We start from the raw sequence: 25736 nt of genomic DNA on the forward strand, positions 1-25736 counted from the left end.
GTGGTACTTGTGCTTTGGCATATGCAAATGTGTGTGCGTTGCTAGAGATGTTGCTAGATAGGGGCAGCACATTGGTTAAGAGCCTATTCACACCAGAAACCGCTCATAACTGCGCAATTTTGACTGCATATTTACATGCATTTGACGTGTACTTGAGTGCGTTTTGTGCTGTGTTTGCAGTGCATTTTTCTATACGGTTTTTGGGCTTGGCTTAAAGGAGTGTGGGGCAGTGCATTTGCAGTGCGTAAAAACGCAGCATGCGCTACACTTCTTCTTTTTTTTTTTTTTTTTTTCTTTCTTTCTCTGCACTGATGTGAACTATGCCCATAGGAACACCTTGATGTTGGGCTTTTTATGCAGTTTAGGTGCAGTTCCTGCATCCAACTGCATTGGGTGTGAAAGGACCTTAAGTGGTTAACACCTTCACCTGGCAGCACTGGGTCATCGGTTTGAATCCCAACCACGGCACTACCTGCCTGGAGTGTGCGTGTTCTCCCTGTGCCTGTGTGGGTTTCCTCCCACACTCCAAAGACATGATGGTAGGTTAAAAGTCCAGCCTGAGCTTGTTTGGCTGGGCTTCTCTTATGGGTCATAGGAGTGAAATTGTTTTGCACTCCTGTGACTTGCTGTCAGCAGAGTGCGGTCTGAAGTCCTCTCTCTGCTGATGTCACTGGTATCGGGGCAGGCAGCACGTCATCCCGACAATGAAGTCTGGATCCGCCAGGTGCCTGGACTGATGACCATCTCAGTCTCTCAGCGAGCCACTAAGATGGCCGCTCCCCGCCCCTCCACAGCTCAGCGCTCCAGTGAGCATGGAGGAGCAGGAGATCTGCTGACTGACAGGCAACAGCTCTCTGCTTGCAGCTGAGAGAACTGAGCCATCGGTGGTGTTAGGTGGCTTGGTTCACAGTGCAGAGGCGGTGGGGGCAGCCAGTAAAAAACTGGCACTTTTCTCCTGCCAGTAAGAGGAAAAGTTTGCCAGTAAAAAATATGGCTGAGGCACTCAGAACTGGGCATCCAGAGCTGGACAGGACCATCCAAGTGCCTGCTACAGCATGTTCAGGTGGCACCAGCGGGCCTGGTGGAGATGGCGCCTGAGCGTGTTGTGTGATGTTATGGTGCAAGGGAGCTGAGCGGAGTGGCCAGAGCCTTGCGTGCGGGTCTGTGGGAAGGGAGCAAGGCAAGCTGGGAGTGGGACTGTCAGTGCTGTTTGGACTGGAGGGGACTGAGGACCACCTGGCATGGAGAGAAACGGTCACTGTGACTCAGGAGGGGACGTGTCAGTGTCACTGTGAGAGTCGTGTGTGTGTGTGTGTGTGTGTGTGTGTGTGTCCCATTCAAATTTCCTGCCAGGGTCCTGTCCCTGAGCCACTTGCTTGCTCTATTGAGAATAAAAGAAGAAATATGCTTTTTTGCCTATATCTACCTTAAATCACATTGCTAATTGCATATGGTACAAGTTGTAGCCTAAATACTGAAGTTTGCACTTATAACTGTCGTTTTGTAACTTTTGGAAATGCCAGTAAAAACTTGGCTGTGCCAGGAAATTTTGTGTGTTGTGTCAGTGAATTTCAATATGGTAGGTTGGCATCACTGGGCGGGGGACAGATGCAGCAACCACCTAGGTAAGTATGATTATGGTAAACATTTTTTTTCCCCCATACTTCTTTTACTTGGCCCCTGTCTAAATTGGCCCTAGTATGTGTATGTATGAATGTGAGATAAGGATCTTAGATTGTAAGCTCCTTTAGGACAGGGACTGATGTGAATATACAATATATATAAAGTGCTGCATAAATTGATGGCGCTGTATAATTAAGTACCTATAATGAAATAAAAATTAAATATGTGGGGATGCTATTAGGAAATATTGGCGCAGCCCCACTGCATGGGGAAAAAAAACTATTTTGAACCGGAGCTGAGCTTTAAACTAAAATCTTGCCATTAGCGTTTCAGATATGATAATGGAAATGTCAGGTGCTGGTAAATATCTCTAAAGCCTGAAATACACGTTTTGGGAGGTAGGAGGGGTTTGCTCCTAATCGGTCACAGGACATTATTCATATAGTATCTGTGAGAAATGATTTCCCAGTAAATAATGCAAAACCTTTTGGTTTGTGTGTTAGGGTGGAGATACGTCTCTCCTTCTCATCACTGATGATCTAAGGGTGTTTTAAAAAATAAATAAAAAATAAATTACTATGTCAATTAGTTTTACCAGCTAAAGGGAAGTGCTGTTCACAAGCTCCCTCCTTAAAGTGGTTGTATACTTAATTTTTTAACTTTTACCTACAGGAAAGCCTATAATAAGGCTTACCTGTAGGTAAAAAAAAATATCTTCTAAACCTGTACGGTTTAGGAGATATTCCCCTCGGTATGCGCCGCTGACTGCAGCGGCGCATGCGCACAAGGGGATTCTCGGCCTGAAAATCCGGCAGTGGCCGGCCAGAATGAAATCTCCCGCGCATGCGTGGGAGTGACGATATCGCGGCTCTGGCCACTCACAGCGCCGGAGCCGCGATACCCGGAAGAAACGCAGAGGGAGCATGTCAGCTCCCTCTGCGTGGATTGGGCCAGATGTCGGGGCCTCGTTCTAAGGTAAGTATTTCATAATGAGCTAGTATGCGGTGCATACTAGCTCATTATGCCTTTTGCTTTGCAGGTTTAAAAATAAATGTGCGGGTTTACTACCGCTTTAAAAACCACTTGCCAACACGCTGGCACTTTGAAGATGGATTCCTTGGTAACGGCAGCAGCTTCTACCACACGGTCGTGTTTACGATAATGGTGGTCTGTGCAGCGGATTTGCGGCAAGATCACCGCCCTCCGCTGCTTACCGGAGCCATTGGCAGGGGCGATCGGGACCTTTCCGTGGTCGGGTATGGAGGCGATTGAGGGTTAGAGTTAAAGGGCCATTTTTTTCAATGTCATTTTTTCAAATGACAAACCTTTTAGTCCAAATATGATATCTGAGGACTTTTTGACCCCCAGAGCTCATATTTAAGAGGACCTGTCATTCTTTTTTCCATTACAAGGGATATATACATTCCTTGTAATGGGAATAAAAGTGGCCCTTATTTATTTAAAAACAAAACAAAAAACATAGTACCATAAATTAGAAAAATATATATATTTTTTTTAAAGCGCCCCGACGAGCTCGCAAGCAGACCTGAATGCATATGTGAATAACGCCAGCATATGAAAATGGTGGTCAAACACATGTGAGGTATCGCCGCAATCGTTAGCGCGAGAGCAATAATACTCTGTAACTCCAAACATGCAACCTGTAGAATTTGTTAAACATCACCTATGGAGATTTTTAAGGGTAAAAGTTTGACGCCATTCCACAAGCAGGCTTAATTTTGAAGCATGACATGTTGGGTATTAATTTACTTGGCATAACATTATCTTTCACAATATATAAAAAAAAATAGGCTAACTAAAAAAGTGCTCTTGTAAGACCGCTTTGTAAATACTGTGTGAAAAAAGTATTGCAATGACCACCATTTTATTCTCTAGAGCAGGGGTCTCCAAACTTTGTAATCGGGGGGCCAGTTTACTGTCCTTCAGACTTTAGGAGTAGAAAAGGTCTCCACGTCAGCGGGAGGAATTGTGCACCATCATTTGTGTCAGTGGTAGGAGATGTGCCCCATCATTGGTGTCATTGGGAGGAATTTTGCTCCATCTTTGGTATTACGGGGGAGGAATTATGTCCCGGATAAATGCAAGCAAAGGGCCGCATATGGCCCCCGGGCCGCAGTTTGGAAACCACTGCTCTATAGAGTGTTAGCAAAAAAAAAAAATGTTTTTAATGTTTGGGGGTTCTAAGTAATTTTCTAGCAAAAAAAAAAAAACTGTTTTAAACATGTAAATAACAAACTCTCAAAACGAGGCTGGTCCTTAAGTGGTTAAAGCGGAACTTAGGTCATTTTTTTTTTAAACTTTGCTTCGATTGAGTCTTTTGCCCCTGTTTTAACTTTGGATAGTAAACCCATTTTTTTTTTTTCTGCCAGTAAATACTTTATACATCCCATTTCCTGTTTCTTGTCTGGTAAAAAGCCTAGGCTTATGACCTCATGTACAGCTCTCTCTCTCACTCTCGAGAGTTTGCCATAAAGGGAGGGGGTTGAGTCATATGAGGGCCAATGAGATCTGCAGAGCTGGAGGTGTGCCTATGTGTGTCTGTAAATCCAGGAAGTGAACAGGCAGCAGCTTCAGCTGCCCACAGTTAAAATGGATGCAGCAAGACTTGGTGGAGGGAGATTTCTGCAGCATATTTTGGCAAGTACAGAATCGCAGTGTGTGTGTGTGTGTATGTATGTATGTGTGTATATGTATATATATATATATATATATATATATTATGCAAAGTAGTTGGAGGGAAGCTTCAGAATGGCAAAGATGTTTTTATTACAAATTATGTGAGCAGACTGCAGTTCCTCCTTAAGCGTTAGCAGCCTAGGTCAATTGATTTAAGGCTGCCAGGATTTGTGACCGGTTTATATCATTAGAGATTGCAGAGAGCTAAAAGGGAATCGGTCTCTTTTCTTGAAGACTCACTCTGCCACCTACGGTTTCTTGCGTTTACTGTCATTGCAGGCCTACCTCCTTGTTTGCCCACCTTCAATACTGACATATCTGTGCCTATTATGGCCAACTTCTGGACTGTTGCTTCTCTGGCTGTTTATAATGGAAGGCCTCATGCATACAGGTTTAAACAACGTGCTGCAAAGCCAGTACCAACGCCAGAAAAAGCGGCTGTAAAAATGGGCTCTAAGAAGTGTTTTGCATTGGCTTTAATGCAGGTTTAGCTGGGTTTCTCTGCCATCTTCTATTTTCCTCTCCTGAAAACAAATTACTATAACGTATTTTGTGGCATATAAGACAACCTTTTACACTAAAAATAAAACTGGCCAAAAAGCAGGGATTGCCTTATACGCCGGGTAAGCTCCTCGGATGTCTGCAGGGTGTTTGGTAATACTGTATGTAGCTTCAGCTGCATACAGTATATACCGCTGAGCCAATCCCGGTGAGTGATGTATTCAAATGAATACAGAGCCTGCTCGGATTGGAGTAACAACCTCTGCCAATCCGAGCAGGTTACATATAGTAGCCTGCTCGGATTGGCTTTGAGAGTCAGAGAGGTGTGATGATGTTACAGCCCCTGCCAATCCAAGCAGGCTTTGTATTCGTTAATTGAAATACATCGCTTGCCGTGATTGGCTCCAGCAAGCAGGAAGAAGAATATGGCGCCAGCTCCAGCAAGAAGGAAGAAATATGAAGTTTTGGAAGCCTTGGAAGGGGGGGGTCGTCTTATACGGTAAGTACAGGCAAAAAACGCTTAGACTGTAAAATTAGGGGGTTGTCTTTTACGCCCGGTCGCCTTATACACCGGGAAATACGGTAGCCCAAAAATGCTTGATGCGGCTTAACGCTGTGTACAGCATTAACATACGTTCAGTAGCTCAGCACAAGTAATGCTGTTGCGCCAGAACGCACTGGCCTTGTGTCGTGTTTTTTCTTTTTTTTTTTCTTTCTTTTTTTTTTTTTTTTTGCAGCTTGAAAACACATATGCCACTTACAGCACATAAAAGCATGTGTGTGCTTGGACATAGAATAACACCGAGAGGTGTTTTGTGGGCTCATTCACGCTACAGCAAAAAGAAGCGGCTCTTACAGGCTTTCAAGCTTTTTTGAACTCTAATTTCTTCTGTCTGGCAACTTTCATTTTAGCCAATGTGGCCATGCAAACTATGGCTTTTTCAGGAGTTTACATGCAGCAAAAAAACCCTCATCAAATATCGTGTTTTTGAGGGGCGCTTTCGAGCAGAAAAGACTCTTAAGTGCGAACCAAAAAACGCACAAAAATGGATGAAAAAGCTCAAAGAAAACAAACAAATGGGAAAAATTCGCTGAGCGGAGGGTTTCTGAAAACAAACACTTGTGCTCAAAGAAGCTCAATAAGAACGTGCAAAAGAGCCCAAAAAAATACAAGCTGCTTCAAGCTGAAATAAAATCTCAAATGCCTGTAAAAGCCGCTTTTATTTTTTAGCTGCATTGTGTATCAGCCCTTAAGCTATAAAAAAGAAATGCCCGATGCTCCTAGGAGCAGCTGTAGAAATGTCCTGTGTCCATGAGGCCGTGCATGTTTTGGAGTTTACTTATTCCAGCAGCCGGCTGCTTTCTTTAAATATTCTGGGAATGTACGTAGTGTACATCACACTTCCAACACGCAGACAGACTATAAAAACATATTTGGTAGGAGAAATGGGAGTCGTTTTGGGCAAAATTAAACTTAAAAACCCGACGTCGTAGAAACTGGACAGTCTCTGATCACCTCTATGGTCTAGGAGACTGGAAGCAATGGGCATTTTTGTCTCTCCTGGTTAGGGAAGATGTAAACACTGCCTTTTTTTTTTTTTTGTGTTGGTTTTTTCTTTCTTTCTTTTTTTGGTTTTTCTTTTTTAGCTCTCATGCTTTCAAGGGTAGAGGAGAGATCTGGAGTCTTCTTGACTCCAGGTATCTCCCTAAAGAGGACCTGTAATCCCCTATTTCTATCACAAGAGATTTTTTTTTTTTTTTTTTTTCTTGTGATAGGAATAAAAGTGAACATTTTTAAAATGCCCCTGTTCCCAGAGGTGAACGCATACGTAGGTCACGCACACATATTTAAATGGTGTTCACCATACGTGAGGCATCGCCACAAACGTTAGAGCAATAATTCTAGCACTAGACCTCCTTTTGCAACTCTAAGCAGGTAACCTGTAAAAAAAAAAATATGTGAAAGCGTTGCCTATCGGGATTCCCCTGAAATATCGGCCGAAAATGGCCTTTTCAGCAATTTGCCAAAAGAGAAAAACGTCCGATAATGGAGCCGAAAATGGGATGTGGCGTGGACAGGGCTCCGCCCCCTCCCCTGGTGCTGCCCATCACGGGGGTGTCCTATAGTGCAGAAGAGAGGAAAGCCACTGCCTGGTTGATTTAAGCGCCGGGAAGATCACAGCTTTCATTTCATTAGCTGTGTGTTCCCTGCCGCGCACTGTCACATACAGGCCCTCCCCCTTGTCCGGGGAACTTTGATAGACAGATTACCCATCCCAGGATTTGGCGGGGGATCTGTCTATCAAAGTGCCCAGGCAAGGGGGAGGGGCTGTATGTGACGGTGCGCGGCGGGGAATACACAGCTATTGAAATGAAAGCTGTGATGTTCCCAGCGCTCTAATCAACCAGGCGGCAGTGTCGGCTCTCCTCTCTCTTCCCCTGCACTGGCTGGCTGCACTGGGGACACTGGCTACCTGCACCTGATGGGCACTGGTGAGGCTGCTTTGATCTCCTGTACCATGTCCCCAGTCTCTGACCATCTCCTGTATAATATAAATATTTTTTTAAAATAAGTTTCGGTATCGTTTTTGGCCTAGTGTATATTTAATTTTCGTTATCCGTTTCGGCACCAAAAAAAACATTCGGTGCACCCCTAACATAACTGGATTGAAACAACCACCATTTTATTCTCTATTATCTCTGCTGAAAAACAAAAATACATATGTTTCAGGGTTTAAAGTAACTTTCTGCCAAAAAAGATTTGATTTTTACATGTCAAAATAGGCCTGATCTTCATGTGGTTATAATATATTTAAGAGTTTAGAATTTTGAATTGATGGAGTCTGACACTTTTTAGTGAGATTTTCTGTGATATAGCTGTACATCCAAAGAGCACATTATTGTGATTGAATACTACCATCCCTGTGCAATGAATACAAAGGGTTTTGGTTGTAAAGAGATGAAACAATCTAGGGAGCTGTGTACACAAGTTAAATTGCTCTTTGTGGTCAAACAGGCTGCACTCAAATTAACACTTCCTTTGCACGCCTGATAGGTTTCTGTATTGGGTGTTTGTAGACTGTGAGCTTTTATGTAGCAAGTTTCTGGATTTGCTGTGTAATGCAGCCATGATAAGCCTGGCTAATTGGATAAGAATGACAGCTGCTAAAATGTATCTATTATATAAAGGCATAGATCAGAGAGAATGGGATTTTTAAGGTGTTTATGACAAAATTTTATTAAGACAGACATCTTAAAATTCCACATACTACTGTTGAAAAAAGATCATACGGTATGTAGGAAGATACGAATGAATACATGTTTCACCATAACGATGACTTCTTCAGGAGAACTCTGTATCAGTCAACTGTATATATGATCACTTTGAATAACACAATTATTAGACTAGAAGAATACTCCATACATAAAATACAGAAATCTAAGCATAAATGTATCGCAATCACAAATTTAATTGTCCTGGATGAGCAGAAAGAGGAGAGGACCAGACCCCAGTTCCAAGTTACCTGTAAATGTGATGATCTGAATATAAGGCTCCAATCATATAGGAGGGGGCAAGGAATGGATCATTTGTTGAAACCACCTAGGAGGTAAAAATCACCTCCTAAAAGTCCATTTATTTGGAAAATGGATTTCACATTATTTTTTTTATTTTTTTTTAAAGCAAAGAAAGAAAAAAGATACTAGAAATATGAGAGATTAAATGGGATCAGGTGACCACATGGACACCCAGGGCGTCGTCATTTTGTGTTTTTTTATTTATTTTTATTTTTTTTTGGATTCCAAGGGTTGGCACCATTTGGCAGTCCATTTTGCGTATAGACCCCTTGGTGACAACTGTTGTTTGGATGGAATATTGTCCAATCGCCTGTTCACTTATGGTGTGTTGCTTTTTTGGCGCCACCCCTCTAATGGCATTGTTTCCAGCATGGCACTGGATTCGCGGGGCCCAGCGTGAGGTGTCTCATTGACGCTACACGTCACTTCTGTCGTGACATCTGATGCATCGTTGACTTCGTACATCACATCTGGTGCAACCTAATGCATGCGCACCCACTGCGCCTCCGCCGGTGCCATTAGTCATTGGTGGAGGGGCTTATAAGCATGCCTATTGTGACAAATTTGTCATGGTCCAGGACAGGAGAGGGAGTGCAAGCTCAAGGACTGACCTATGTAAGTACAATCCAACGTAGCCGACTTTTGATGTACAATTGTATATCCACGGCCAATATATCTATAAGATTTATTTTGTTTTGGTCTATTTAGGCTCATTGTCTAGGGTGGATATGAATTTTTGGTGGAATTCCTACTTCACCCTTGGTTCCTCCAAATGGATATTAAATCACTGTAGCCCTACAAGATTTTCCTGCCGCTTGCCATCTACAGGTAGGCAGCTATTGACATCATCTTGGTTATAAACTATAGGTCTTTGATCCATTGTTCATTGGCATATGCTTCGTTTTCCATATAGATTGACCTATAGGAGGTCCCCCCTCCTATAGGATTGGAGCCTTATATTCAGCTCATTGTTACAAGTTACAGGTAACTTGGAACTGGGGTCTGGTCCTCTTTCTGCTCATCCAGGGCAATTCAATTTGAGATTGTGATATGTTTATGCTTGGATTTATGTATTGAGTATTCTTTAAGTCTAATAATTGTGTTTATTCTTTATAGTGATCATATATACAGTTGACTGATACAGAGTTCACCTGGTCAAGCTATCGTTACGACTGAATATCTCTACATGTTTCGCCACATCTTCCTATATGATCTGTTTTTTCGACAGTAGTATGTTGAATATTAAGATGCCTGTCTTAATAAAATTTTTATATATATTTTTTTTTTTCTGGCTGTGTTATAAGCATCCCATTCTCTCTGATCTGTGCCTTTTATATCCAAACAAGGGATGTGGTACCAATGATTACCCAGACAGTCAGCAACCTTTTGCTTCCGTATCTGTTATATGTGAAAACAGTATGGAAAATAGATACAGTACATGCATTTTTTTTTGCCATGCTTTTTATTGTAATCAGTATAAAGCCTGGTACTTATTTTTTTTTTATTTTTTACAATTATTTTTTTTTTCATTAAACCCAGCAGGCTGAACGAAAAAAAAAACAAAAAAAAAAAAAACAGGAGAACTTGAGAGAAGCTGCTGTACTAAAATGGAATAGTTAGTGCAGCGATCTCCCAGTTAAGCTATTGCATTCTGACTGGGAGACACAGAGAGAGGCAGAAGCTGGCCAAACGGCTGGCTTCTGTTGGACTGGCCCCTGTACACACAGGATGAATGTTAGCTGGCTTCTATTGAACTGGCCGATGCTGCTCGATATTTGGCCTGTGTGTACGGCCTTTCACACTGAAAGTAGTCCGCCAGCGGGTCCACCCGCCCAGCAGGGAATCTCTGCTAATCCCCGCTGAGCAGGCGGATGATAGTTACATAGTTAGTCAGGTTGAAAAAAGACACAAGTCCATCCAGTTCAACCAAAAAAAATAAAATAAAAAAAAATAAAATAAAATATACTATACATACATACATACATACATATACACATATACATATATACATATATATACATATATATACACACATACATATACCAGCCCATATACCCAATTCTATACCCACAGTTGATCCAGAGGAAGGCAAAAAACCCCAGCAGAGCATGATCCAATTTGCTAAAGCAGGGGAAAAAATTCCTTCCTGATCCCCCGAGAGGCAATCGGATTTTCCCCGGATCAACTTTACCTATAAATTTTAGTACCCAGTTATATTACGTACACTTAGGAAATAATCCAGGCCTTTCTTAAAGCAATCCACTGAGCTGGCCATAACCACCTCTGCAGGGAGTCTATTCCACATTTTCACAGCTCTTACTGTGAAGAAACCTTTCCGTATTTGGAGATGAAATCTCTTCTCCTCTAGACGTAAAGAGTGCCCCCTTGTCCTCTTTGTTGACTTTAAAGTGAATAACTCGACACCAAGTTCCCTATATGGACCCTTTATATATTTGTACATGTTGATCAAATCCCCCCTTAATCTCCTCTTATCAAGAGGGAATAAATTCAGTTCCTCTAATCTTTCCTCATAGCTGAGTTGCTCCATGCCTCTTATCAGTTTGGTTGCCCTTCTCTGCACTTTCTCCAGTTCCCCGATATCCTTTTTGAGAACTGGTGCCCAAAACTGAACGGCATATTCCAGATGAGGTCTTACTAATGATTTGAACAGGGGCAAAATGATATCTCTCTCTCTGGAGTACATACCTCTCTTAATACAGGAAAGGACTTTGCTCGCTTTGGAAACCGCAGCTTGGCATTGCATGCTATTATTGAGCTTATGATCTACCAAAACCCCCAGATCCTTCTCCACTATGGATTCCCCCAGTTGTACTCCTCCTAGCGTGTATGATGCATGCATATTCTTAGCCCCCAAGTGCATAACCTTACATTTCTCAACATTAAACCTCATCTGCCACATAGTCGCCCAATTAGACAGAGCATTGAGGTCTGCTTGTAAATTGGTGACATCCTGTAAGGACGTTATTGCACCACATAGCTTGGTGTCATCTGCAAAGACGGAAATGTTACTCTTGATCCCAGACCCAATATCATTTATAAAGATATTAAAAAGTAAGGGTCCCAGCACTGAACCTTGGGGTACACCACTCATAACCTTAGACCATTCAGAGTAAGAATCATTAACCACGACTCTCTGAATTCTGTCTTTTAGCCAGTTTTCTATCCATCTACAAACTGATGTTTCCAAACCTGTAGACTTTACCTTACACATGAGCCGTGTGTGCGGAACAGTATCGAATGCTTTTGCAAAATCCAAATATATCACGTCCACTGCCACCCCTCTGTCCAAGGTTTTACTTACCACCTCATAAAAAGAAATCAGGTTTGTCTGACAACTTCTGTCTTTCATGAATCCATGCTGTCTGTTGCTCAAAATATTTTTTTCCTGCAAGAACTCATCTATGTGGTCTTTTATTAATCCCTCCAGTATCTTCCCAACTATAGAAGTTAAACTAACGGGTCTATAATTACTTGGTAAAGACTTTGTTCCCTTTTTAAATATAGGCACCACATTGGCCCTGCGCCAATCCAGTGGTACTATTCCTGTCATTAATGAGTCCCTAAAAATTAGATACAATGGCTTTGAAATTACAGAGCTCAATTCTTTTAGGATCCGTGGGTGGATGCCATCAGGTCCAGGTGCTTTCTCCACCTTTATTCTGTCCAAATATTTCTGGACCATATCACTTATGAGCCATTGTGGATTAGGGGCTGCGTCAGTACCACCCCCATTGTGGACATGAGCTCCCCCATGCTCCTTTGTATACACAGAGCTGAAGAAAGTATTTAATAAGTTAGCCTTCTCTTTGTCCCCAGTCACCCACTCCAGATTATTTTGCAAAGGGCCTACATGCTCAGACTTAACCTTTTTACTATTAATATATTTGAAGAATTTTTTGGGGTTTGTCCTACTGTCTTTTGCAATTTGTCTTTCATTTTGAATTTTTGCATCCTTGATTTCCTTTTTACATATTCTGTTAAATTCCTTGTAACATTTAAATGACACTAGTGTTCCTTCATTTTTATATTTTTTGAAAGCTCTTTTTTTATAGTTTATAGCTTTTTTAACTTTGGCCGTGAGCCACATCGGCTTTATTTTTAACCTTTTAAACTTATTGCCCATGGGAATATACTTTGCCGTGAGATCACAAACAAGGTTTTTGAAGAATTCCCATTTCTGTTCTGTGCCCATTGGTGCCAATAATCTCTCCCAGTCTAAGTCCTGGAGAGCAGCCCTCATCCTTGGAAAATTTGCTCTCTTGAAATTAAGTGTTTTTATCTTTCCCGTATGTGATTTTTGCTTACAGCTAACATCAAATGAAATCATGTTATGGTCACTGCTACCCAGATGTTCCTTTATCTGAACATTAGTAATACATTCTGCATGGTTTGAGATTACCAGGTCCAACAGAGCATTATTCCTAGTTGGGGCCTCAATAAACTGTACCATAAAATTGTCCTGTAATAGGTTTACAAATTTTTGCCCTTTAACTGTCCCAGCAGTGCCATTACCCCAGTCAATTTCTGGGTAGTTAAAATCCCCCATTATTATCACTGTCCCAGCCCTTGCAGCCCTTTCTATCTGTGCAAGGAGCTGAGTCTCCACCTCCTCATTAACATTGAGTGGTCTATAACAAACTCCAATGATTAACTTTGAACTACGCGCATCTGTATGCAGTTCTACCCATAATGCCTCAGACTCATCACACTCTCCGCCCACCAGGTCCTCTTTCTCACTTGCTTTGAGATTATTTCTCACATACAGACAGACCCCTCCAGATAGGTCTGTGCATTGTTGCATTGTTCTCAATGGGCTGTCGGATGGAAACGGACTGCATGTCCATTTTCATTCCACTGTCGTCCAATCCGCCAGACGTCTGTTTTTAGCAGATCGGAGTTGATTTGTAATATAAGGGGCGTCCAGACCCATTTGACTCTAAGATGAAGGCACAACAACTATTTTGTTTTCAGGCTAAATGGTTATATTTTGTATTATGGTTTGTTACTTTTGATGTTATAGGAATGTGCCTAAGTTCACGATCAAATGTTGGAGACCATCGGGACCAATAATTTCAACCAAAATCTACTAAAAAGATACTGTATGTGTGCATTTAAAGTGTCCACCTTTCCACGAAAAATGGGAAGGTGAACCAGCATCCTACACCTCCCTACGCCCCCCCCCCCCCACTATGTCCATGACCGCTGCTGCACTTACCTCTGTGGATGATTCATGTTCACAGTCTGCGCAGCCATGCTGTTCATCGTCTTTCCTTTGGGATGTCAGAATGGATCATTGCGGTTCTGACTGGTCAGTGTGTTACCACTTGTTCTGCATCACATAATAGTGCGTTGCAGTGCCATGCGTTTTGGTAGGTAGCACAGCACAATGTACTTGTGTTTATTCACATGATAATGCACATGCTAATGCGTTAGAAATAGTGCATGTCTGATTTTCAGTCTCTTGGGGTGCGTTGGCAGCTCATTCAAAATAATTGGGCTGCTGTAACACAAGGATACCGTGTGTGTTAACGCAACTAATTTGTTGTGAATGGACTCTGTAGTAGAGAAAGCTAGGCTTAGATTGTGGTTAGCTGTCTGACTGGGGTGTTTGCATTAGAAATGCAGCTGAGCAAAATGTAAACCTCATGTTATGTTGGCACTAAAGAACAGATTCCGATGTAAAATACAATCTTCTCTATGGAAAATCACTGTAATATTTGTACATAAAGAACACGAAGGGCCTGCTGAAGCTTCTGGTGGTTTGTGGGGGGCATTTCCTTTAGATGAACTTCCTGTTCTGAAGAGCTGCATCATGCTGTGTCTTTCAGTAGTTTCCTATTATAAAGCTATTTCAAGAACTTACAGCTACAAGACCTTGTTATTTCAGTTATGTGTTGAGGATAATGTCTAACAACCGTTTTTAGTTCTGTGGAAGTGTGTGTGTAATATATATATATATATATATATATATATATATATATATATATATATATATATATATATATATATATATATATATATATATATATATATATATATATATATATATATATATATATATATATATATTTACATTTACACACACACATACATTTTTAATGGTATGCCTAGCTATATATGCATGACACAAGGAAATCTGTTTTAAAACTGTATACATGATGTAGCAAGCTGAGATTTTGGCCCTATGCACACTGGGCATTTAGCCCCAGTGTAGGAGGCTCTGGCATTTTAGCCACAGGTGCTCTACCCAGCTCCAATGCCAGCAACCTGTCAATCTATGAGAGGCTGACAGCTGTTGCAGGTACACCCAGCTGTACTTGCCCTTGGGGCAGAATGTGCCCATGTATGATTTTCTCAAAGGCAGACTTGAGTCTTGGGCGTTCGTCCTTGAGCAGGTATTGTGCTAAACATTCATACAGCTAGGGGTCTTGTATACTGCAGGGGCTGTCAAGCCTCTCCTACAATTTGACAGGCTACAGGCAGTTGGGCTGGACAACTCACCTGTGCCCTCTACTTGTTACTAAACGCTGGAACCCCACACACTGGGGCTAAACGTCTATAGACTAGAGGATATAATAATACAAATAAAAAATTCACACTTGTTCATGTATTTTTACCTTGTAAGCCTTCAAATATAAGTTTTTTTTTTTTTTTTTTTTTCCCCTGGATGACTGCATTTACTCTTTCACTGTATCTATGGGGGGGCCTTGGTTGTCACCCAGGCTTCCTTCCTGATTTCAACTACAAATAGGTCCTTTATTTCTCTCCATTACTTAGGGGAGGGCTATTAGTACTTCACAGGAAATGGCTTTGCTGCAACAGTTCAGCTCATAGGTAGTGATAATGACACTGCCAAGAACAGGTATGTGATTGGACAATGAACAAGCAGTAGCAGATTGACTGACTCCTGTCTCTCCTATTGCTAGGGTGTTGTGAACAAATGTACATGCAGCACACTGTCATCAGATTTTCAGGCAGCCTCTAGACCCTTGCCTCTTTCTCTACCCTTTTTTAGATAGGGAATTACAGGAGGGCTAATATGAAGATTCCAGTTGCATGTACATTATGTTGTGCAACTTGCACATTGTGTTTATTTGACTGTAAGATACTTTTTTTTTTTTTTTTTTACATTTTCTATAGAATTGGGAGGATTATAACCTTTGAAAAGTATTTATTATTGTTTCCATTGAGGAGGTTTTGGAAGACCGTTCTATGGACCTAACTTCCTGTCCTGGTGACAACCCGAGCAGGTAATAATAGTAACTTGCTTGACTTATAAACATGTGCATTTTTTTCCCCCAGGTTTGGATCTGTGGCTGATGGGCAGGGAGTGGCACTGAATGCTTGCTGCGGAGCTCTCGGAAGCAAGCTGGGATGTTGCGTCAGAACGGCGGAGGTAACAGGCGTGGTTTTGGATTTTCACGATTTTCTACCTCAAATTTTTTTACCATCTCAAACTCATCAAACTGGGGAATGGGGCGGAGCACCAAAAGCAACTCGCTGAGTAGCATTAGTACAAATTCAGATGGCTATGACAGCTCTGTGGTGGATCCCGAATATATCATGCAGCTGGTGAATGACGTCAGGAAGTTTTCCGATGTTCTTCTGTATCTCAAAGAAGCCTTTGTATCTCCAGGTGAGTCTTGACCTCTAGATTGCTAACTCTTCTTTTGGAGGTTGTATAATGTGGAACAGATTGTTTGTCATTGTCCTGGAACCTTTGTGTTCCCAAGGTGTATTATTCTTTATGTTCTTTCTGTCATTTGTTGTCTTAAAAGCAAGTTTTTAAAGATGCGCTATGGTGTTATCAACCTGTAGCCCTCCAACTGTTGCGAAAATACAAGTCCCATTTTTTTTTTAAATTGTCAAACACGGTTCAATTTCCACTGACTGAACAAAAAGAAATCGATTGATTTCCCCATCCATGCTAATGACATGGATTGAGGCTGCATTCACATCTGAGCATTTTCAGTTCATAAAAGGCTCGTAAAATGCCCAACAAGCAAAATCCCATTCATTTCAATGGCACCTGTTCACATCTGAGCGTTTTGTCACCTGAAGCAAAACGTCTAAAAAATACGCTTAGCTCAAAAAAAACCAAACATGATCTTCTTTGGGGCAGATTACAAGTGTTTTTCTGCCTTTGGTGACCTGAACAAAATTGCACGACTTTAATAATCTCAGGTGTGCTTGCAGCCTTAGAATTCTCCACTGCTTGTATTCTTGCACCTGCGGCAACCTACAGCTGATAAGATGCAGTCACTGTTTGGCTGATTATTTGCAACTGCTGTACATTGGATTGTTTTAGATTAACATTTGTGGAGAAGAATGGGTTTTGGGTAGGTCACCCATGGCTATATTTTTTTTTTTTTTTACTTTTTTGGGGATTCGTAAAGTCAAACAAAAAAATGATACGCAAAAAGTTAATGTATAACCCTTGTTAGGGTTACTGCTTTTAAAAGTATGAGTGGGTTGCACTGGATCTATACGGTTAAAGTTTCAAATTTGAAAGTGCTTGTCTTGTGGAGGTGGGAACGTTCTAATACCGCAATGGGTGCTGCGGACTGGATCCACAAGAGTCCAAGATACAATTGCTTTTTCTTGTCCAATTTTTTCGGGGGCTTCAGTATGTCTTCTTACAGGGGTTGTAAAGGCAGAAGGTTTTCTTTTTTTATCTTAATGCATTCTATGCATTAAGATAAAAAGCCTTCTGTGTGTAGCAGCCTCCCCGGCAGCCCCTTATTACTTTCCTGAGCCCCCAACTCTCTCCAGCGATGTCCACAAGTACCTCGGACGTCCGAGACGCTCCCCTCTGATTGGCTGAGAGACAGTAGCGGCACCAATGGCTTCTTTTAAGCGCACCAGTGGGAAAGAGCCCTGTGTTTTCTTTTGGTTATTATACAGCACTGCAGAATACATGTATCCTATGTATTTATCTATGTAATTCTTTTTGCAGGACTCTAAATATTGGTTATTTTAGTTAAGTGTCTGTAACTACCGTAAGTGTTTGTGCCGCTGCTGTCAGCCCAAGAATGCTTTGTCTTTGATGTTGGAGTAAAAGGATTTGGTGTGAAACCATTAGTACTTCAGACCCATACTCCAGCCCGTAGCTTTTTGTAATGGAAATAGCTAGGCATGAAGAGAATGTCTTTTCTCTTTTTTTGCCTTGAACATGGTAAATGAGGGGCCTTTATGCCTGTGACTGCTCTGAGAAAAAAACCTTTTCCATATTGATTTTAAATATGTGTTGCTGGCTGAAGTTTTTACACTATGTTCTCAAATACAGGATGCATTTATTTCTGTCACGTTAATTACATGTAAGATTAATAAACATGAAGTCTTGTTTACTAACTTCATAATCCATGGAATTTGGCAGGCATGCATATTATTTTAATAGAGTATATTCAAATAACAATCCTCATACATAGTTTACTTGTGGTAGGATTGCACATCTCTTTAATTATTCTTCTGAGCATGTAGAGGTGAACTACTATCAAACTTGATTTTTAAATGTGTTAAATTAATTGTAAAGGCATGCCATTTTTTTTTTTTTTTTTTTTTTTTTTTACCTTAATGCATTTGCTGCACTAAGGTAACAAATGTCCCAGTGTTTGTATCGCCACCTAACCACCACTAAATACTTACCTGGACCTTCACTTGATCCAGCAATGTTCCTGTCCTGTGCCCCAATAGGAAGCGGCTTCTTGTGGTGGCGCATTGCAAATAAAAACCAGGAGCACCAGTGAGGGAACCCTAGCATAAGAGGTTCAGGGCCGCTCTGGGCAATATCTTTGCACATAACAGGCAAGTAGAACAGGCCTGTTATTTAAAAAATATATATTTGCCTTTACAGACGTTTTTAAAGATCAATACATGGTGCATTAGTCAACCCCATCTCCATTTTTTGGTAATTAGTGGATATAAAACTGTTCCCAAACACACCCACTGCAGGGTCTTTGTTATCTTTTTATATTAAGAAGATGTTAAAGAGGAAGTAAACCCTGATGAGTTTACTTCCTCTTTCATTCCCTGCAAAGGCAAAGCATAATGGACTACTATGCATCGCATAGTAGTCCATTATGTGTCACTTACCTGACACAGGAGCCAGCGAAGTCGCCGCTGTCCCCTGTAGTCCGCCGCATCCATCTTGTTGGTGGGGTCTCGCAGCTCCGCCGCTGTCATTCGGCGAAGCCGCGATGACGTCACTCCCACGCATGCGCAAGGAAGCAGACACGCGCGGCAGCTCCGTCGTTGAGAATGCCGCGCTCAGTGCGCCTGCGCGCCGCTGTCTACGGCGCATGCGCCGTAGACAGCAGTGCCTGTTTTGGGGCAAATATCTCCTAAACCATACAGGTTTAGGAGATATTTCTTGGACCTACAGGTAAGCCTTAATCTAGGCTTACCTGTAGGTCAAAGTGGTTTGTAAGGGTTTACAACCACTTTAAAGTGATTGTAAAGGCAATAAAAACAAAAAAAACATAACTGTCATACTTGTATGCTCTCTATAATGGTTTTGCACAGAGCAGCCCTGATTCTCCTCTTCTGGGTTGCCCCCGCACTTGCTATTGGGGCACTAATGCAGGCTTGATCCCAAGCCACACACTGTGGCAAGGTTCTGCCCAACCCTCAAATCAGGCTCGGGTGGTGGTGGAGAAATGCTCCCCTGCATTGGTGGTCAGTCAGAGAGGTGCCCTTAGATTTAGCTGTCAGCAGGACAGATCCTCCATTAGATTAGTAATCGGCAAGAAAACCCCCAACTCCTAAAGTTAACCCAATTATTTTTTTTTTGTATAATGTTAATGTGAAGCATGCTGTGAGAATCGTGATCTTTATTCTAAGCAGCAAAATCGTGATTCTCATTTTATCCAGAATTGTGCAGCTCTATCTCTTATATTAATGGTCAAAGGTCCTTCAACATTGACTCTGATTAGTAACAATGCTGAAACTAAACAGTTGTCATTAGATGGGAGATCTATTGGCTACAGCTCAAGGAATCCCAAGCAACCTCTGGAGGTAGCCAAGGGCTGTATGAAACAATGGTTGGGAAAAATAAAGTGTTAATTAAAGTTTTCCTAAACCCGTAACACTAAAATCATCACTAAAATCATTCTGTATATGCAGTAAATCATGCTTGTTATATTTGCTGTGGAAGAGATGCGTAAAAAGGCTGTTTGTTCCTTTCTTCTCTGATCCGCCCCTTCTTCCACAGTCCCCAATCCATCTCTTGGGAGGGTGCATGTGATCAGCACAGGGCCAATTGGCACTGTCCAGACAGAGGGTCAGGGGTCCTGCAGCCTCATAGGACAATCAGGTGAGAATAAAAACTCCTCTTCCTACAAGCTTTAACCAGTGCTCAGCCAGACACTGATAGAAGTCACAAGACTGCTATATACTGCTGATGAGTTTTTAGCAGTTTTATATTTACTAAAATTATTGCATTTCCATGTTCTGTGTACTGTGGGAGACTAGATATAGTGAATGCAGGGTCCTGGGGTTAGTAACACTTAAAAGGTACCAATTGGATCCAAACGTGCTTTGGGAGCTTTAATTGCTATTTTATTTATACAAGATGAAGAGAATTTCATTTTGTACGGGTTCAGGAGGTACTTCAGTAAACTTGTGCAGAGCTGCATAAAAGCTGGTTGCAAATGATTACAGAAAACTATGTTGAGTGGACTTTCTGATTTTGGCACCGATGCACTGTTTACACACTGAGGAGCATTAGTAGTTTACTGACTGGTTCTACTGGTTGCCTGCACTTGCTTTTTACAAGTAGCTGCTGGTATTTTTTATCTTTTAATGGACCCTACATTTTGACATTGCCTGCTTCATGCAGTCTACTTTCTCAGTCGGTCCACTATAGCCTAGCTTACTCATAGAGCATGAAAGAGAAGGTACACAGCAAAAAAAGTAGACGATTCAATGTAATCACAGTTTCATTGTTTTTGGATAGCATTAGCAGACTGTTGATTGTATTGTGAAGACAATGGACGCGGCTTTTGCTGTGTTCAGCCTGTTAGAGCTATGCCCTTTGAACATATGTTTTTGTTATTTGTACAGGAGCCTGACATGTGCAAAGCTAAAGGCATTCTAAGCATTCGTGGTCAACTGTCAGCATTATTTCACAAAGGCATATCTGCAAGACCATTTTTATATGCGGATCTTACATGTGTATTTCACTGATCTGATACCGTTTTGCTGGTTGGGGGCATATTTATTTGTTTTTTTAAATCCAGTGGTGGTACATTCCAAAAACATTAATTCAAAGCCAATGATGGTCTGCTGCCCCCCTGATTATGCATGTATATTAAGGATATAAAATGAACATGAATAGTCATCTGCAAAAAAAAATAAAACAACAAAAAAAATATATATATAATATATATCGCTTTAGATCGGCATATAACACACGTCTTCATTTTAGGAGGGAAGTTTCAGGGAAAAAAAACTTTAAATTTTAAATGAACTTTGAAGCAAAATAAGGGTCAGTGCCCATCACTGCACCATTGCCCATCTGCAGCCTGATCAATGCCCATCTACAGCCTCACAATTGCCCATATGCAGCCTCACCTTTGCCATAAATACAGCCTGATCAGTGCCCATCTGCAACCTGAGCTTAGATTACTGCTGCCTCAGAGGGGACAGGGATGGGGCGGGACGAGTGCCGTCAGATTACATACAGCGCAAATCTGTTTACTCGGCAGCCTCTTTAATACAAAGTACTATGATAGACAGAACACTGGCCCAATGCCGGCCCAGGAGACGGGACTTCCTTTTAGAGAGGCCGCTGAGTAAACAGGAGATTCTCGCTGTATGTAATCTGATGGCACTTGTCCTGTACCCTCCCTGTGCCCTCCTAGGCAGCCCAAATTGCAGTATCGGCGTATAACATGCACACACTATTTGCACCCGATTTTCAGGGTGAAAATGTGAGTGTTATACGCCAATAAATAGTGTGTGTGTGTGTGTGTGTGTGTGTGTGTAAAATATATAAATAAAAAATAAAAATAAAATTCAATTATATGTTTCTGTCTTATGAAGACCTCACTCATACTTGCAATACATGGTCATTATTGTGGTGTTACATAGTGTTTGTCATCTACACAGTGCTGGTGGACTAGTTATACATTTTTTGAAAGGGAGCGAGCCCTGATATATAATGGTATGTAATTTATAAATATGACCGCCAGCTGACCCTTCTTAAAGGTTATCTACATGCTCTCTCTTTTGTGTACAATCTACTAGAGTGCATGTAACAAGAGGACGGGACTGGTTCAACCTGTTCTTTTGCCCTTGACCAGTAAACTAGATGGATGCTTCAGGAGCTCCGATGAGGCTTATTATACTGTGAATTTTACTTTGGTATGTTTGTTTAGTGACCCAAGAGCTTATATTAGATTCATACTTGTGGACAGAGACCTGCTGTTTGCGGATTTTTTTTTATTTTTCAGATAGATGAACAATGAGTTATTATACATTTATTTTATTTATTTTTACTTTTTCTTTTGGCTCTGCTAAATTTGAGAATTGCAGATATTCATAAATATATGGCTGCTCCTTTTAGTAGCAGCGAAAAGAAGGATTAACAAATGCCTGGAGTTGAGACTCGCGGTTCTCATACAAGGTCACTGCTTTGGCATCTCTAACATTGAGAAAATGTTTTTTGTGTTCTTTTCACATAAAACAAGGCATTCTGTGAATGGAAGCGGTGCAAATGAGCGTCATGATAATTTTCTCTTTAGTCACAGAATATTTTTATTTATTATAGGTACTTGTATAGCGCTGTGAATTTATGCAACACATATTGTACATTCACATCAGTCTTTGCCCTCTAGCAACTTACAATCTAAGGTCCCTAATTCATTCATACATACACATACTAGGGCCAATATTGACAGGAGACAACCCAGCAGCATGTCTTTGACGTGTGGGAGGAAACCTACGCAGGCACAGGGAGAGCATGCAAACTCCAGGCAGGTAGTGCCGTGGTGGGGATTCGAACCAACGACCCTAGTGCTGCCGGGTGGCAGTGCTAACCACTTGGCTACTTGCATTTCAGTGGACAAGGTGCAATTATGATCAGTGTACTACAACTGAAACTGAATCTTGGCTCCAGATGTTTGGTGCTTTATTATACTGTATGAGGTGAATGAAAGCAAACGTTTTTCAGAATACTGCAGCCTACCCAAGACATGCGCTTGATTATTGCCAATTTGTTTACAGTGCACTAAACAAATATTGTTTGGCCAGAGTTCAGCCTAAAAAATTCTGTTGGGGTTTTATCGCTGACTGCATTCTAGGCCAACACCTGGCGGCGGTAACAGAATGTCACCCCAAAGCTGTCACCTGTGCAGAAAGTGGTGATGACTTTTCCGATGGGGATACAGCCATTAAAACATTACAGTAGTCCTAAGCTTTCTATACATCATTATTAAAAAAAATGTGCCCCCCTTATGCTGTCCAAAAGTGTTCTGCTTTAAGCTAAAGGCGAAGTCCAGCCTGAGCTCGTTTGGCTGGGCTTCTCTTATGGGTCACACTTCATTTTGCACTCCCGTGACCTGTTTTCAGCAGAGCGGTCTGAAGTCCGCCCTCTGCTGACATCACTGGAACCGGTCCTGGCACGACAAAGTCTGGATCCGCCCAGGTGCCTGGACTGATGCCTGTCTCAGCCTCTCAGCGAGCCGTCCCTCCACACCTCAGCGCTCCAGTGAGTGTGAAGGAGCATAGCTCCGATTGACAGGCAGCAGCTCTCCGCTTGGGAAGCTGAGAGAACCGAGCCATCGGTGATGTTCGGTGGCTCGGTTCTCAGCGCAGAGGCGGTGGGGGACAGATGCACCATCCACCTAGGTAAGTATAATGGGTAAATGGGAAAAAAAAAATTAGTTCTCTTTTAAACAATTTTATGTTGCTTCCTCAAGTTTACCAGAATGTTACTACCGGTATATACTTTTTTGCAGAAGTTATGAAAAAGCAGTACGTTTTTGGCAAACTTGAGGGAACTACATAAAGTTAATGCTACATAGTTTGCTTCTACACACAGTTCATCTCTGAATACGACTAATTGTACTATACAAGTGGGTAAGCCAAGTTCCAATCTGCACCATGTAGGATGCTAATAGAATGCGTTTCAAATTCTTTCCACGTAAATCTTTCATTTTCTACGGATTGAGAGGCTTTAGTGTCCAAACTTGGGGATTTAGAAGGAATTCATGGTAAATAAAGTTATGACATGGACCAAAGCAAAATATGGCACATCAAAGAATGGTTCTTTAGCACAGCAAAATAATTTTAACCGGTTCTAAGGTTTGTTTAAATAAGCCATGTGTAACAAACAGTAGCCAAGTTATTGCATACCTGAGCATTTTTAGTTCTCATTTAACAATGACCTTTAAAAGTAAAAAAAAAAACATAGTTTATTGGGACATTTAACAATGGCTTTTTGTGACATTTATAGGCACTTTACTGAAGAATAAAAACACACCTTACTGGTCCATATTCACAAACCAAATTGTAGGCTACTGACACATCCACACACTAGTTCTATGGACAGTGGGGCTCCTAGCAAAAACACAGATGCTCTTGCACCAAGACACACGCAAACAAACACGTAGGCACTTGACGTGTTGATTGTCTACTAGTTTTCTTCTAGACGCCACATAGTGGTGACTGAAGAAATTGCAGTCAATCCAGCAGCAAAAGATAGATGTCCAAGGCATTGGCCAGACATTTTTATAATTGCCCTGGTGACAGGGATTTGACCTGTCTTGTGTTACCCAATAGTAATGTAATTGTTGCAAAAGCATTTTTTATGTTCATTTATGTGATTTATTTTCTAGTGCATATTAAGGAATAAAATACTGCAGATATAGCCATTAAGACACCACAAAACTTCTGACACAGTTGTTGATTCAAATGCAGTTTGTCAATTGGCCCTGTCAACAGGAGCTATTCTAAATCCAGGGGGATTGCCCTTACTGGCCACCGATAGTTAAGGAACATGGAAAAAAATCATGATCAAAAAAAAATCTTATGTTGCTCAAGAGACAAATCAGGACAGCAGGTAAACGCAAGAAACTAAAGTATAGTTGTCTTATGATGCCTGTGCCAATTCACTCGCTCCATGCTGCATCTTTATTGCCGGTGAAGTTTAGTGGTCTGGCTGTAGACAGTTGTAACCCGAATGTATCAGACTTCCATTGACTCTACAAGTGTGAAGAAATTAATTGATGCGCGTGCCATTCTGTGGAAGCCAGCCAGTTCCCTCTTCCATAGCAGAATTGTTATATACGGTCTAGTTAAAAGAATGAGGTTTTTTTTTTTTAAATGGCACACTTCCTATTGCGGTGCCTGTGTCCTTCCAGTGTTTTTTTTTTTTATTTTTTTATTGGTGACCTGTAAATAGTAGGTAAGCAGAAAAATCAGACCACAGAAAATTTGTGTGCTTCAGAAAATGATGTTTCGTTTTAATAGAGTAGGGAAGAAATAGTTTTCATCAGATTTTCCTTCACTTCCTGTCCCTGCATGAACTAGGGGATGGAGAAGAAGAAACCATGAACAGTAGTGAACACCAAGATATTTTTATTTTTATTTTTTTTTATTCTGACAAAGTGAGGAGAAATCTCCCTAGACACAAAATTCTGCTAGATGCTAAGTTTTTAGTTAGAAAAAAAACAAAACAAAAAAAAAAGCAGTGTGATGTGTTTAATGGAAATCCTCCTCCTTCAGCGAGTATAACACTTTTAATTATTTTTACATAATTTTTTCCAATTTCAGCACAAAGTCTACCTCCAAAAAGTGTAAATTATTACACTGAAACCGTAATTTTTGCTTAAGCCAGGGTTAAGAATATATTTTAAAAATGAAAAAGTTGAAAGCTAGACTTTTATAAAATTTTAAGATGGGGATATGGATGGATGGATATAGATATTTATTATTTTTTAAATATATATCATTACGGAAATTGTGAGACAGTCTTCCCGTTTTCTGAGTGTTCATGTAGTACTTTCATTTGGCATATTTAATAGTATTGCTGTTACGGTTTATAATCGGACGTTTTTATTGTGTTTTTTTCTTTTTCTTTAGTGTATCTCGCTCGTAGCGAGTTTATGAGAAGCTGCAATAACAAAATCTTTTAATTTCCTGTAGTCTTGTTTTCCCTTCCCAGAAACCGATTTCTTCAGATCGTACTTTTGAAATGGAATTTTCTTTTATCACTTTACTTATTACGCACAGGATAATTTTGAGATAGTTCTAAAGATGAAAGCCCACCAGAAGAATTTGTGGGTTAGTAGAGTGGCCTGTCGTTCTCAGCTGTACCC

General features: G+C 41.1%; 1 protein-coding gene across 2 annotated transcripts in view; it reads left to right on the forward strand.

Moving 5' to 3' along the window:
- ARHGAP29 (Rho GTPase activating protein 29) overlaps window positions 1–25736 on the forward strand; it is a 216350-nt gene that overhangs the window by 22709 nt on the left and 167905 nt on the right. Inside the window, exons 2-3 of one of the 2 annotated variants that reach the window (XM_077452882.1) lie at window positions 15721–16054; window positions 19628–19729. In XM_077452882.1, coding sequence (XP_077309008.1) covers window positions 15793–16054; window positions 19628–19729 — 364 coding nt within the window. In that variant the 5' untranslated portion in view covers window positions 15721–15792. The remainder of the gene's footprint in view (window positions 1–15720; window positions 16055–19627; window positions 19730–25736) is intronic. The other variant, XM_077452883.1, reaches the window with a different exon arrangement.

This window comes from Lithobates pipiens, unplaced genomic scaffold, assembly GCF_037356315.1.
Source record: "Lithobates pipiens isolate NorthernLeopardFrog02 unplaced genomic scaffold, aLitPip1_a1.2 Scaffold_23, whole genome shotgun sequence".
NCBI classification, from domain to species: Eukaryota; Metazoa; Chordata; class Amphibia; order Anura; family Ranidae; genus Lithobates; species Lithobates pipiens.